Here is a 13,639-nt window from a genome sequence, read left to right as displayed (position 1 = left end):
TATTGATAAACATAGCAATGAGACAGTTTCAAATCAAATCGAAAGTACAGTTTCAACAAATAATACACTGCATACATTCTTCTCAGTGGTTAATTGCTGTACAAGATGCAGACTTGTGATCCTACTTACAAACACCATTAGAAATGAATACACTTCTTAGATGAGGCAGAAATGAAAAATTGGGCTGGAGAGATAGCTTGGTAGTCTAAGCGCCTGCATGGCAAGCACAAGAACCTGGGTTTGATCCCTGGTACTGCGTGCCGTGCCGGCCCTGGAGCCCTGGGCGTGGTAGTGCACTCCAGTGATCCCATGCTGGAGAGACTGAGATGAGGATCACTACCAGTCCAAGCTGCAGTCCGAAATGTGTAGTGAAGACCCTGTACCAAATAAATAAAGGTTTTAAAAAAAATTAGAAAATGTTGAACATCACGGTTATTGGAGAAATACAAATTAAAGCAATGCTGAGATTCTATCTTGTTCCTTAAGAAGTGGCTGTTATCAAGAAAGCAATAAGAAATGTTGGTGGAGCTGTGAGGAGAAAGAAACCCTCTTCTGCTGTTGGAGGGAGTGTAGACAGGTGCAGCCATTGTGGAAATCAGAGTGGAGATTCCTGGAAAATACTAGAGGTTTCATTTGACCCAGCTACTCCTCTTCTGGGTATTTCCTAGAAGAGTTAAAAGCATCACACCACAGTGATGCATGCCCAGGCATGTTTATAACAGCACAGTTAGTAATAGCGAAGTCTTTTTTTTTTTTTTTTAGTGTATTTAGTACAGAGTCTCACTACACAGATCTGACTCAGAGTGATTCTTCCTGTTTTTCAGCGTCCCAAGCGCAGAGATCACAGGCATGCCTCACCGTGCCCAGTCTCATTCGCCCAGTCTCAGCAGACTTGGGATCGAACCCCTAATCCCTGCATCTGCCTAAACAGGTTCCATAATCTGCTGAGCTATGTGGTCAGCACAGTAATAGCTAAGTCTTGGAAACAGCCCAAATGCCCAGCAACCAGTGAATGGATAAAGATTAAAAAAAAAAAAACAAAAAACACTAGCGTACCACTCTGCCATAAAGATGGAGAGGTGTGAGACATTTTTAGCTAGATGTACCTTGAGACCATATTCTTAGGTGAAGTAAGTTGAACTCGGGACCTTGAGTTTTCCAGGCACATGTTTATGCTGCTGAGCTGTCGCGCCTGCCCTACACATGTTTAAGTACTGCTTATTTTTCTGGTGTGAGAAACCAAGTGTAAGGACTACAATATGTAATAATTATTGGGAAATGGGAAGAAAGTGTTCAAATAAGGAGAACAAGGGGATGGGGAGATGGCTTAGTAGAATAAGTGCTTCCCTGGCAAGTGCAAGGGCCTGAGTTCAATTGATGGTTCTGCTAAAAAAAAAAAAAAAAAAAAAAAAAAAAAAAAGGTGGGGTGGGGGGTGCCGTGAGATAGCTCAATGCACTAAGCACCTGCTTAGGCAAGTGCAGGGACATATCCCAGGCACCACGTGCTGTGCTGGGCTTACCCCCAAGACCAGGCGTGGAGGCCCAGGGGGGGCTGAAAACAAGATTGCTAAGAGTCAGAGCTGTATTGTACCAAATACATTAAGAAAAGGGGGGGGGGGCGGATAAAGGAAGGGGACAGGGAAAAGAAAGAAGGAACAAGAAAAACAAATGGAAACAAGGGGAGGGCAATATTACATACAGATACAAATTCCTTGTGATGAGTGTGACCATTATATATAAAATTCAAGGGCTGCACAAGGGCCTGAGTTCAATCCCTGGTTCCACAAAAAAATAAAAGTAAAATTCAAGCTGTTTGGGAGGCTGTGGCAAGAGGAGTGAAAATTCAAGCCCAGCCTAAGTAATTCAGCAATTTAGTGAGATCCTTAGAAAAAGGGTTGGGGATGTAGAGAGCCCTTGGGTATGTCCCTAGCATTAAGGGGAGGAGCTTCATTTACCTTTAGGGGGTTTTACTTTATTTAGTCTTTTTAAGACAGGGTCTCACTATGTAGTTCAGACTGGTCTTGAACTCTCAGTGAGCCTCCTGCCTTGGCCTCGGAGTGCTGGGATTATAGGGGCATGGGATTTTAAAAATTAATTTTATTGGTACACTTGATGTACCTTATGAGGGCTGGCTCGATAGCTCAGCGGACTAAAGCACTTGCCCACCAGGGGGTGGGGCTGGCTGGCATGTGGTGCTGGGGGATTGAACCGTGGTCCCTGTGCTTTGCTAAGCTTGCTCTAAGTAGGTGCTTTAGACCACCGAGCCATCTCACCAGCCCTATTTGTAATTTTTAATTAATTTTTTTAATTTATGTTTGCGTGTGTGTGTATGTGTGTGTGTGTGTGGTCAGCTCAGCCCACCAGGGGGCGGGGCTGGCTGGCATGTGGTGCTGGGGGATTGAACCGTGGTCCCTGTGCTTTGCTAAGCTTGCTCTAAGTAGGCGCTTTAGACCACTGAGCTATCTCACCAGCCCCATTTTGTTGTTGTTATTTTTTTGAGACAGGGTCCTGCTATGTGGTTCAGACTGGCCTTGAACTTACCATATATCCCAGGCTGGCCTTGAACTGGTTGGTGATACTGCCTCAGCCCCCTGAGGGTTGATATTACAGAGGTGTACCACCACATCTGACTTGTTTCTTCCCTTTCTTCCTTGTTTCTCCCTCCCTCTTTCCCTCTTTCTCTCTCTTTCACTCCCTCCCTCCCTGCCTCCCTTTCAGTTCCTGCTTTTCACTCTGTTCTTTTTCTTTGTGGAACCGGGGATTGAACTCCGGCCCTTGCGCTTGCCAGGGAAGCGCTTATTCTACTGAGCCATCTCCCCGGCCCTCCACTGTATGTTTTTGCTCATTCTTTTTCCTCCACTGAGGACTGAGCCCAGGGCTTTCACACTGAATGTATCTCCACCCTTTTTAAATTTTGAGATTGGGTCTTGCTGAATTGGCTGGGTTTGATTTTGTGATCTTTCTGCTTCAGCCTCCCAGAGTTGGGATACAAGTTTGAGCCACCAGCACGGTTCCCGCCTCCTTTTAACTGAAGAGACAGGAGCACAGTGACTGCGCATGCACTGCTGACTGGGAGGTCTTTGCACTGGCTCCTTGAGTCTTGCAGCTCTTCCCTGAGCTGGTATGGTGAAGGGTTTTAGGAAGAAGCAGGGACCAGCAGGATGGAAAGATTCCCTTGACCTTACGGTGTGCAACAGTTTCCTGCCCTGCCAGTTAGCACTGTGCCCGGGCCCTCAGGAGGGAGCTGGTGCAGAGGCAGCTGCTGCAGCGGCCCGGTGCAGTGTGCAGCCTGCCTTCCTTGGGAGTGACTGGATCTCCCCTGCCCTGAATGAAGGAGAGTGGTGAAAGAGGAGTGTGGTAGTGTGCTTTGGAATTTTTTTTTTCCTCCTCTCCTATTACTGCTTGCTTATTAGAAAGTATTGATTGTGGAACAGAGTTGATTAGATTTGGGCGGGCATTGATTAGCTGTAACCCAATTATAAATCCTCAGAGGAGGGTGTTTGTAAACATGTGCTTTTCACATTCTGGGGCTTGCGCTGTTCCTCTGTGCCTGCTAACCAACCGACTGCAGCCAGCAAGGGCAAGGTCTACGTCCACCGAGCTGAGAGCTGCCCAGCTTTTGAGTTAATGTCAGTGGGGTCCTCTTGGTTTCCAGTTTATTTTCTCTAGATAAGAACATCTTTCTCTTGACATCCTATTTTAAGGACACAGGAATGTTTTGAATGGAGGCTAAGGCAAAGGCATGATCTGTACTGTAAGTTGTATGAAAAAGTCTTCTGGTTTTTTTTTTTTTTTTTCCTGTTATTTTTTTCCCCTTTAGTTTTCTCTAGGCCATAAGAGAATTTGAAGGATTAGTGAAAATTCATAGGGGTAGCCCTTACTAAAATTTTAGATCTGATTTAGGACCTATGATAGAATCGTGCTATGTAGCTCACTCTGGCCTTGAATTTAGAATAATCCTCCTGCCTCAGCCTCCTCAGGGCTGGGATCACAGGTATGCCCCACCACAACTGTTTCCCCCCAGTTTATTTCAGAATTGCCTGTGAACAATTTGTGAACATTTAGCGTGAGTCAGGCACTTACATTAGAAACAGTGTGCTGGGTGTAGTGGTGCACACCTGTAATTCAAACACTCAAGAGGCTGTGGCAAAGGAATTCCACAAATTTGAGGTCAGCCTGAAATATGTAGTGAGAACCTATCTCAAACAAAAAGAAAAAGGTGTGTAATATTCAGTCAGGGAAACATTTTGTGCTCAAAGGTAAATTTCCTTTTTTGGCTATATTAGATGACATCTAAGATAGAAACTTTTATACTTTGGATATGTCTCTTCCATAAACAAAATTTTGACTTTGATTTAAAAGGTGTTTTCCAAAAGTCAGGGGCAAAATTAATTGTGCTGCTTCAGATTTATGTAGAGGTAAAATCCAGGTCCTCCTTAGCTCTGTAGTTTTCACTAGATTACCTTACATTTCACATCCAGAGGTTAGGATTTAAGAAAGAGAGAGAGCTTGGTTAATGAGAGGCTCTGGGAGGTGAGTGAAGATGTGTAAATCCACAGTCAAGACCTGTGGGACTTCGGGCCGAGGAGATAGCTCAGTAGAGTAAGTGCTTGCCTGGCAAGTGCAAAGTCCTGAGTTCAATCCTCAAGACCTGTGGGATGTCAAGGTTCTCCTGGTGGGCAGGGGAGAATTTCTTGAAGCAAGACTAGGAGATCTGAACCTGATTCATAGGACTCCTTTTATGCAGAATTGAAAGGTATGTTGAAAACTGATCCAAACTAGGATTGCAAATATATAGGGTTAGGGGCTGGCGAGATGGCTCAGTGGTCTAAAGCACCTACTTGAAACAAGCTTAGCAAAGCACAGGGACTGCGGTTCGATCCCCCAGCACCATATGCCAGCCAGCCCCGCCCCCTGGTGGGTTGAGCTGGCCACACACACACACACACACACACACAATAAATAAATAAATGTTTAAAAAAAAATATATAGGGTTAAACTGGAAAGTAGTTCGGTATTATATTTAGTTATTTTAAATAAGATTTAATTTTTGGCTTCTCAACTGTTATTTTCTGCCTTGGGTCTCTTTTTAGAGGAATTTTTAGACAGTCAAGTGCAGTGTGATTTATGAGGCAGTGAAGGCCAAGTACTTTGCAGTGATGAGGCCCTATTTACTTTGGGGAAAATCGATAAGCACATTAGTCTGCAGCACACTTCCTGCCTTAATGGGCCTAAGCTCGATCAATACTTGAAATTTAACTCCACTGTCAGTCTGAGAGCTGTGTGTGCCTTGCAGCCTTCCTTCTATCAACCTCAGATATATGGCCAGCCCCATTATAGATGGAGCTAGTTACACTTTTCTGTTTGCTTTGGATCTGCTTTCAGCCTTGTCCGCTGGCACACTTTAGGGATGTAAAATGTGTTGTACTGTAGGCCAAAGCATGATTTAAACCTTGACGTTGCCTGCCCGAGGAGGGGGTGTTGGACAGATGCACAAGATCTATAGTGTGGTTGTTGTCATTTTTCTTCCCAGTGAGAAGTATTTCGATAGACTCCTGATGCTGTCATTGGCTGGCTTTCTTCTCATTTTTAAAGAGTTCATATGTTTAAGAGCTGTTTTGCGTCGGGGAGGATTCTGTATGTTCCTTGCGTCTGTCTACAAACCCATAGCCTCCTCCAACAACACTCTCTGCTCCAGTAGCATTTGTTGTGACCGATAAGCTTGCACTTCCTCATGTTCCTTGGTGTTGTATATTTGTGGGTTGGACGAATGGGTAATGACCCGTTTCCACCAGATCCACATATACTCTGTAGATTCTTTTCATTGCCCTAAAATGTGACTTTTTTCCTCCACAGGTTGTCTAACCATGGCCCAGATAGAAAAACGGGGAGGTTTGCTCCGGAAATCTTCAGCCTCCAAAAAACCACTGAAGGAAAAAGTGGTGCTGATGTATGATGAAATCTTCATGGTAAGGCCTGGAACTTGTCATACCTCATGGTTGCTGAGTCCAAAGCAGGACTGCTTGCTACCTTCTAGTTTACCCAGGGCAAGTGGGGAGGAGAAAGAGGGAAGGAAGGAGGTAGCAAGCTCAAGGACAGCAGTGAACACTCATGGTAGGTATATGATTGTGTATTAATGTAGACTGTTGGGGTTGTTCTTTCTTTTTGTATTTAGTACAGGGTCTACAGGGTTTCACTACACAGATTAGACTCATAGTTATCTTTTTTTTTTTTTTTTTTTTAATTTCTTTTTGCAGTAGTGGAAATTGAACTCAGGACGCTGCGCTTGCCAGGCAGGCGCTTATTCTACAGTGCTATCTCCCCGGTCCAGTCCTTCTGTTTTTAGTCTCCCAAGTGCTGGGATTATAGGTGGGTGCCACCATGCCCAGTCTCAATCACTGTCTCAGCTTGTCCCAGGGTTGGGGTCAGTGCTGCATCCCAGGGATTGAACCCTGGTCGCTGTGTTCAGCCTAAGCAGGTGCTTTAATCCGCTGAGCTATCTGGCGGGCCAGGTAGGGATGTTCTTATAGCTGGGAGGAGTGGGGCTGGGGATGATTTGGCTCAGTGGTAGAATGCTTGCCTAGCAAACTGGAAGCCCTAGATTCTGTCCTTGGCACCAAAAAAACCAAAAAATAAACCTCCCCTAAAATACCCAAAAAACAGGGCCTGCCAGATAGTTCAGCACACTAAAGTGCCTGCTTAGGCAGGGCACAGTGACTGGAATTTGATCCCCAGCTTGCTGTGCTGGCCCCTCCCCCAGGGCACGCCGAGATGGCAATTGAGACAGCGAGGTGGTGTGCACCTGTAATCCCAGCTCTTGGGAGGTTGAGAACAGGGGAATTACTAGGAGTCCAGTCTGTGTAGTGAGACCTTGTAGACCCTGTACTAGATACATTAAAAAAACCAAACCAAAACAAACAAAAAAGAAAAAACAGGTCATCTTGGAGGAGGGAGGAAGTCTGAGGAAGTTTCCTTCTTGAATATCTTTTTTTAGGTGAGGTCTTGCTGTGTAGTTCAGGCTGGCCTTGAACTCATCATGTAGCCCAGGCTGACCTCAAACTTGTGGTGATCCTCCTGCTTCAGCCTCCCAAGTGCTGAGATTGTATGTCAGCACACCCAGCCTCACTATTTAACTTTTGATGCAGAAACAAATATTTGTGCACATTGTCCTCTATTAAAGAACAGCCCCTTCTCCCAAAATTGTTCTCTTATTAAAGTGGTTTAAGATGACCAACATTTTCAAAATGAATTTTGGAAGATAAAGTTGATTATGTGTATTATTCTTCATGTTAGACATGGTGATTTTTTTTTATTTCAGACAGAAGACCCCAGTAAATGCAGTCCTCGGTTCTGGGAAGAGCTCTTCCTCATGAAGGTGAGATGTGGTGGTGACTGTGTGTTTTTTGGTAAGAAGATTGCCAGCCACAGCCCGTGTTCCAGGGCTATAGGAAAAATGTGCTCAGGCCCTTACTATCTCGTTGGCAGGTGAATTTAGAGTACTTGGAAGGCAAGCTGGAGTCTCTTGATGGTGAGGAGTTAATGAAGATCAAGGACAATGTTAATTGCTTATTTCAACACTGCATTCAGGCTCTGGGAGAGGAACATCCAATTCGAGTTGTGAATGCGCTGCAGGTATAAGGCTGGGACCCTGGGGAAGTCTGGTTTATTTATTTTATTTTATTTTTTTTGCGGAACCAGGGATTGAACTCAGACACTTGGGCTTGCCAGGCAAGCACTTATTCCACTGAGCCATCTCCCTGGCCCCTGGGGAAGTCTGGTTTAGCAGGACAAAGCAATTATAACCATCTGCTGCAATCTGAGGAGCCTAGAGTTGCCCTTAGGTATGAGGTTTCCTCTTCTTTTTGTACCAGGAATCAAACCCTGGCAAGCACAGTGTCACTGATTTATATAAGTAGCTTCTTCTTCTTTTTTTTTTTTTTTTTGCAGAAGCAGGGATTGAACTCAGATCCTTGCGCTTGCCAGGGAAGCACTTATTCTACTGAGCCATCTCCCCGGCCCCCTTTTCTTTTTTTAAAAGTTCATCAATTATTTTTGTCATGTTTAGCCATCTCCTTTTAAAAACATATTAATGCTTGATCTTGTTCATCTGTATAACTTTTTCTAGTGTCATCTGGTCTGGGGATGTCGCTGAGTGGTGGAGGGCTTGCCTGGTATAGGCAAAGCCCTGCATTTGATACCTTACCTTGTCTGTGTCACCCAGCCCAGCTCAATTTTCCCATCTTTATCTTTTTGATTATAATCAGATTTTATTGGTACATTTTATGTGTATATAATGATCACATTCATCATGGAGAATTTGTACCTGTACATGGTACATATTTTTCTCTCATCGTTTTTCTTTTGTTTTTGGTACTAGGGATTGAACCTGGGCCTTTGCACTAGGGTACATTGCTAGTCCTTTTTTTTTTTTTTTTGCTGGTCTTTTTTTATGTTTTACTTTGAGAGAGGATTTTGCTAAGTTGCCCAGGCTGGGCTTGAGATCCTGCTTCCACTTACTAAAGTGCTGAGATTACTGCCTCATAGCATCAAGAATAATTACTACCGTTTAGGTTGATATTCCAAAAACATATATATTATTTATCTTATGTTTTTTTTTAACCTTTGGTATAGTGTGTTCCATATTTTGAGTTGTAGAGTAGGAATTCAATGAAAGTTGAATGTTGGAATTGTATTTTCATTAATTACAGTGACTCATTGAAGGGGCATGAGTTGTATACTATTTTATTTCAGTGGAAATAGTTGATCGTAAGTCACTTGATCACTTCTAAAAATGTAGTACGTTACTAGGACAGCTGATAGTTGTTGAGCTTTAAAAAAGATATGGGGACTACTCTTAAGTGCTTCAGGGTATTCAGAGAACTTCACAACATCTCTATAAAGGGGACACTATTACTGTTACCCCTACTTTATAGATGAGAAAACTGACCCACTAGAAAGTCGATGTGTTCAGCTCTCACAGCCAGTAAGTAGGAGATGGCTGTGGAAAACAGTTGGTTAGGATTTGAAGCAGTTGGTTATTAACCTCTAGGGACTTCCATGTTATAATTACTAAAAAATCACTACCAAGATGCTAACATTACAATGTAAATACTAAAATTAATTGTTATTACTTTTTCTTTTTTAAATATGGAATGTTCCACAAATTTGTCATCCTTGCATAGGAAGCATGATAATCTTCTCTATATCTAATTTTAGTATATATGCTGCTGAAGCAAGGAGGATTGAATAGCTCTCAGGGTCTTTGTTCTGAGCTACACCCTCAACCCCCACTGTATGTATGTATGTATATATGTATGTGTGTATTCAGAATTGAACCCAGGACCTTGCACTTACTGGGCAGGTGCAATGCCACTGAGCTATATCCCTGGCACTTCCTATTTTATTGTTTTATTTATTTATTTATTTTTTGGCGGAACCAGGGATTGAACTCAGGCCCTTGCACTTGCCAGGCAAGCACTTATTCTACCAAGCTATCTCCCCGGCCCCTTTTTTATGTTTTTGATCTTTTTTTCTTTTTTGCAGAACCAGGGATTGAACTCAGGCCCTTGTGCTTGCCAGGGAAACATTTATTCCACGGAGTCATCTCCCCGGCCCCTGTTTTTGATCTTTTTGAGATAGGGTCTCACTATGCAGTTCAGGCTGGCCTTGAGCTCAGCCTGGTAGTCCAGCTGGTAGCCCAGTGGTCTTGAACTCACAATGATCCACCTGCCTCAGCCTCCTGAGTCCAGGGATTACAGGTGTGCACCACCATGCCTGGCTTTAATATTTTAATTTGAGAGACACTCTCAACTAAGCTGTATGGGTTGGGCTCCAAGGGTTCTGGGATTATAAACATGCTATCATTGCTAATTTTAAGTAAAGAAAACCTCTACCAATCCCATCAGGAGCTATTTTTAATTTTATTTGTGTATTTATTTAGGTTTTTTTGAGAGCACCTTGCTGTGTAGTTCACTGGCCTGGAACTCCCTGCAGTCCTCCTGCCTCAGCCTCCTGGGTGCTGAGATCACAGGGGTGTACCCCTACAGTGGGTCTACTATCCTTTTTAAATTTTTATTTAGAATATTACTATTTAGTCTCTTTTTCTGCAGTGCAATTTTGAAGAAGATTGACCAAAAAACAAGAAAAAAGGTGGCAAGGGGGTTAGAGAGATAGCTCAGAGGCATAAATACCTGCCGAGCAAGCACAAAGTCCTGAGTTCAGTCCTCTGACCTGCATGCCATGCCATCCCTGGAACATGGAGTGCAACACCAGCTTAGAACTGAGCATGGTAGTGCATGCCTGTAATCCCAGCACTCAGGAGGTTGAGACAGGAAGATCACTGTGAGTTCGAAACCAATTTGGAGGCTACAAAAGTGAGCACAAGAACTGCATGGGTGGGACCCCCATCTCAAAAAAAAAAAAGTTACATGACAGTAGTCAAAGTTGCTGTCCCCCTTTAATTTTTAGGTTTTGCACAGGCTAAGCCTCAGACTGTTTTGAACCACATTATAACAGAAATTAAAGATCAGCTATGTAAGCAGAAGATATTGAGGCTGGATGTGAGATCCCAGACCTAGGGCTTTTCCAGTTTGAGACTTCTTCCTGGAAAGAATTCTTCCTCTTGCCTCTGCAGACCTTGTGTGCCCTTATCCGTGGAGTGCATCAGAAGAAGAAGCCTACGTCTGGGTTTGACACCATCAACATGCTGATGGGCTTCGACAGGGCAGAGCTGTGCATGGAGGTGAGGCGGGCACTCTGGGCTGCCCCATGGCCTCGCTGAGGGCTGCTGGGCTTAGAGGCTGGTAGAGAGATGGTGGAATTTGCCTTGACTTTGCATATGTTTATATAGCAGTTGTGTTTGTCTTAAAGGAAAAACTTAAATTCAAATATGAAGTGAAGCATCTTTTTCCTACATGTTAAAAGACCTGACAGTTTAGGGCCGGGGAGAAGGCTCAGTGGAATAAGTGCTTCCCTGGCCAGCACAAGGGTCTGAGTTCAATCCCCGATTCCACCAAAAAAACAAACAAACAAACAAACAAAAAAAACCACAAAAAAACCCAAAACAAAGACCTGACAGTTTATTTGTTTTTTAGAGATTATTTTTTTATTTTTATTTATTTTTATTTTTATTTATTTGAGAGAGAGAGAGAGAGAGAGAGAGAGAGAGAGAGAGAGTGTGGTGTGTGTGTGTGGCCAGCTCAGCCCACCAGGGGGCGGGGCTGGCTGGCATGTGGTGCTGGGGCATTGAACCGCAGTCCCTGATGCCTTGCCAAGCTTGTTCTAAGTACGTGCTTTAGACCACTGAGCCATCTCTCCAGCCCCCTGACAGTTTATTTGTAATATGATCATACATTCATGTGAGCACTGAGGAAACTCAATAAATTGTATAACAAGTTAACATAGAATGACTTTAAAAGCTCTTTAGTGGTTCTGGGGATTTAACACAGGGCTTTGAAAATACTAGGCAAACAGTCTACTACTAGAATACATCTCCTAGACAGGCATGGTGGTGCATGCCTGTAATACCAGCACTCAGGGAGCTGAGACAGGTGGATTGCTGTGAGTTTGAGGCCTACCTGAGCTACAGAACAAGACCCTGTCTCAAGAAACAAAACAAAACCCTAGAAAACAAAACAAGACCCCCCAAATGCCACCAGCCCTATTAAAATTTTGTTTTGTAGTATTGGAGATTAGATCCATGGTCTTCCCATTGAACTACATACATCTCTACTACATACATCTCTTAAATTTTGAGACAGTATCTTTCTTTAAAGGTTCAGTACATTTTTATTTATTTGTTTTTTAGTGCATTTTTATTTAACATTTATTAAACACCTTTGTTTTTCAATCAGATTTTATTGGTAATCACTGAGTTGTTAAATTGCCCAGGCTGGATTTGAACTTGTGATCTTCCTGCCTCAGCCTCCTAGAGTGCTGGCCTCATGTAGTGAGAATGTAGTGTGCCACCACATTCTGCTTCTCTTTTGTTTTTCATCTACATTTCTTTTTTTTTTTTTTTTTTGTGGAACTGGGGATTGAACTCAGGCCCTTGCACTTGCCAGGCAAGTGCTTATTCTACTGAGCCATCTCCTGAGCCCTTCTCTTTTGTTTTTTATTTTTGAGTTTTATTCCTGTTGAGTTTTAGACCCATACTGGTTTCAAACTCAGGCTATAGTGATTCTCTTTCCTTACTTCCAAGTCTGTGAAGCTACAGACACATAATACCACACTAGCTTAAAGTTTTGTGTCTACTATCTGGTATTATCTTTTTTTTTTTTTTAATCTATTAATTTATTTAGTGTGTGTGTGGCCAGCTCAGCCCACCAGGGGGCGGGGCTGGCTGGCATGTGGTGCTGGGGGATTGAACCGCGGTCCCTGTGCTTTGCTTAGCTTAGCTTGTTCTAAGTAGGTGCTTTAGACCACTGAGCCATCTCACCAGCTCATCTTTTAGTTTTAAAATTTATTTATTTATTTATTTGGTACATGGTCTCACTACACAGCTGGGACTCCTAGTGATCCTCCTGTCTCAGCCTCCCCAGTGCTGAGATTGCAGGCATGTGCCACCATGCCTAGTTTTGGTGGCAGGCATGGCCTGCCCAGTGTTCTGGGGCTGGCATGGCATGTGGTAATGGAGATTGAACCTGGGTCCTTGCACTTGCCAGGCAGGTGCTTAGACGGCTGAGCTGTCTCCCTGGTCTCAAGGGAAAGATTTATTTAGCTCACAGTTTGTGGAAGTTTCGTTCATCGTTCATACTCAGCTGGCTCCAGGGCAAAGTGGCACATGGCAAAGAGCAACAATAGTTCATGGCAGTGGAAGACAGCAAAAGCAGCAAGAGCAGAAAGGGAGGAGCAGCCTGAATTTCATTCTAGTAAGACCTTTGTAAAACTAGACTCCTGTCACTTACTAAATTTAAGAAATCAGCCAGGTGTGGTGTGCACACCTATAATTCCAGCATTCAGAAGACTGAATCATGCAGGTCATTGTGAGTTTGAGGCCTGGGATGATTTTGGGTGACCTTAACAAGACCCTATCTCTAAATAAAAAATAAAAATTGTGCTAGGGATGTAGCTCTATCTGAATTCCTAGGCTCAATCTGTAGTACCCACAAGAAAAAATATTCTGACTGGGTATAGTTCCAGCTGCCTGCTTACAAGTCCAGTTATTCAGGAGGCTGAGGCTATAGGATTTCTTGTTTTAGACCAGCCTGAGCTACATAGTGATCATGCAAGAACTGGTCTCAAATGATGGGGGAAGAAAGGAAAATAAAAAAGTTTGCTGATATCAAAGCATTCTATAGTGCTTAGGTTACAAAAAAGTTATTAATATACAGTTATGTATACACCAAGATTTAATGCCTATTGTCATGTTTTAATTTTGGCCTCTTACAATCCACATATATATCATAATACAATACTTTATTGTCTTAGTTTTAATTACAACCTGTGTACAGATGACTATTAACTATCTTTAGCCTTAGCATCTCGTCAGGTTGTGTATTCTGTAAACAAGATTTGTAATTCACTTACACATCCCATAAATACCTCTGGATATGTCCAAAGTGGAATTCATTTCTTCTGCATCTGTTCTTCCCTATTTGCTTTGCTTTAGAAAGGGGATAGCTGTCTTTTTTTTTTTTTT

At 43.1% G+C, this 13,639-nt stretch overlaps 1 protein-coding gene and 1 pseudogene across 3 annotated transcripts in view; one reads left to right on the top strand and one right to left on the bottom strand.

Annotated features, from left to right (window-relative positions):
• The window catches only part of CUNH10orf76 (chromosome unknown C10orf76 homolog), a 210,232-nt gene that overhangs the window by 10,960 nt on the left and 185,633 nt on the right, over positions 1-13,639 (top strand). For all 3 annotated transcript variants that reach the window (XM_023715517.1, XM_023715518.1, XM_004631461.2), the window contains exons 2-5: positions 5,857-5,969; positions 7,319-7,375; positions 7,486-7,632; positions 10,634-10,741. In XM_023715517.1, coding sequence (XP_023571285.1) covers positions 5,868-5,969; positions 7,319-7,375; positions 7,486-7,632; positions 10,634-10,741 — 414 coding nt within the window. In that variant the 5' untranslated portion in view covers positions 5,857-5,867. The remainder of the gene's footprint in view (positions 1-5,856; positions 5,970-7,318; positions 7,376-7,485; positions 7,633-10,633; positions 10,742-13,639) is intronic.
• LOC111816860 lies at positions 9,142-9,236 on the bottom strand (annotated as a pseudogene).

Source organism: Octodon degus, unplaced genomic scaffold, assembly GCF_000260255.1.
Source record: "Octodon degus isolate 3935 unplaced genomic scaffold, OctDeg1.0 scaffold00042, whole genome shotgun sequence".
NCBI lineage: Eukaryota > Metazoa > Chordata > Mammalia > Rodentia > Octodontidae > Octodon > Octodon degus.
Note: the sequence above shows the minus strand (reverse complement) of the source record. Positions and strands in the feature narration are given on the sequence as shown.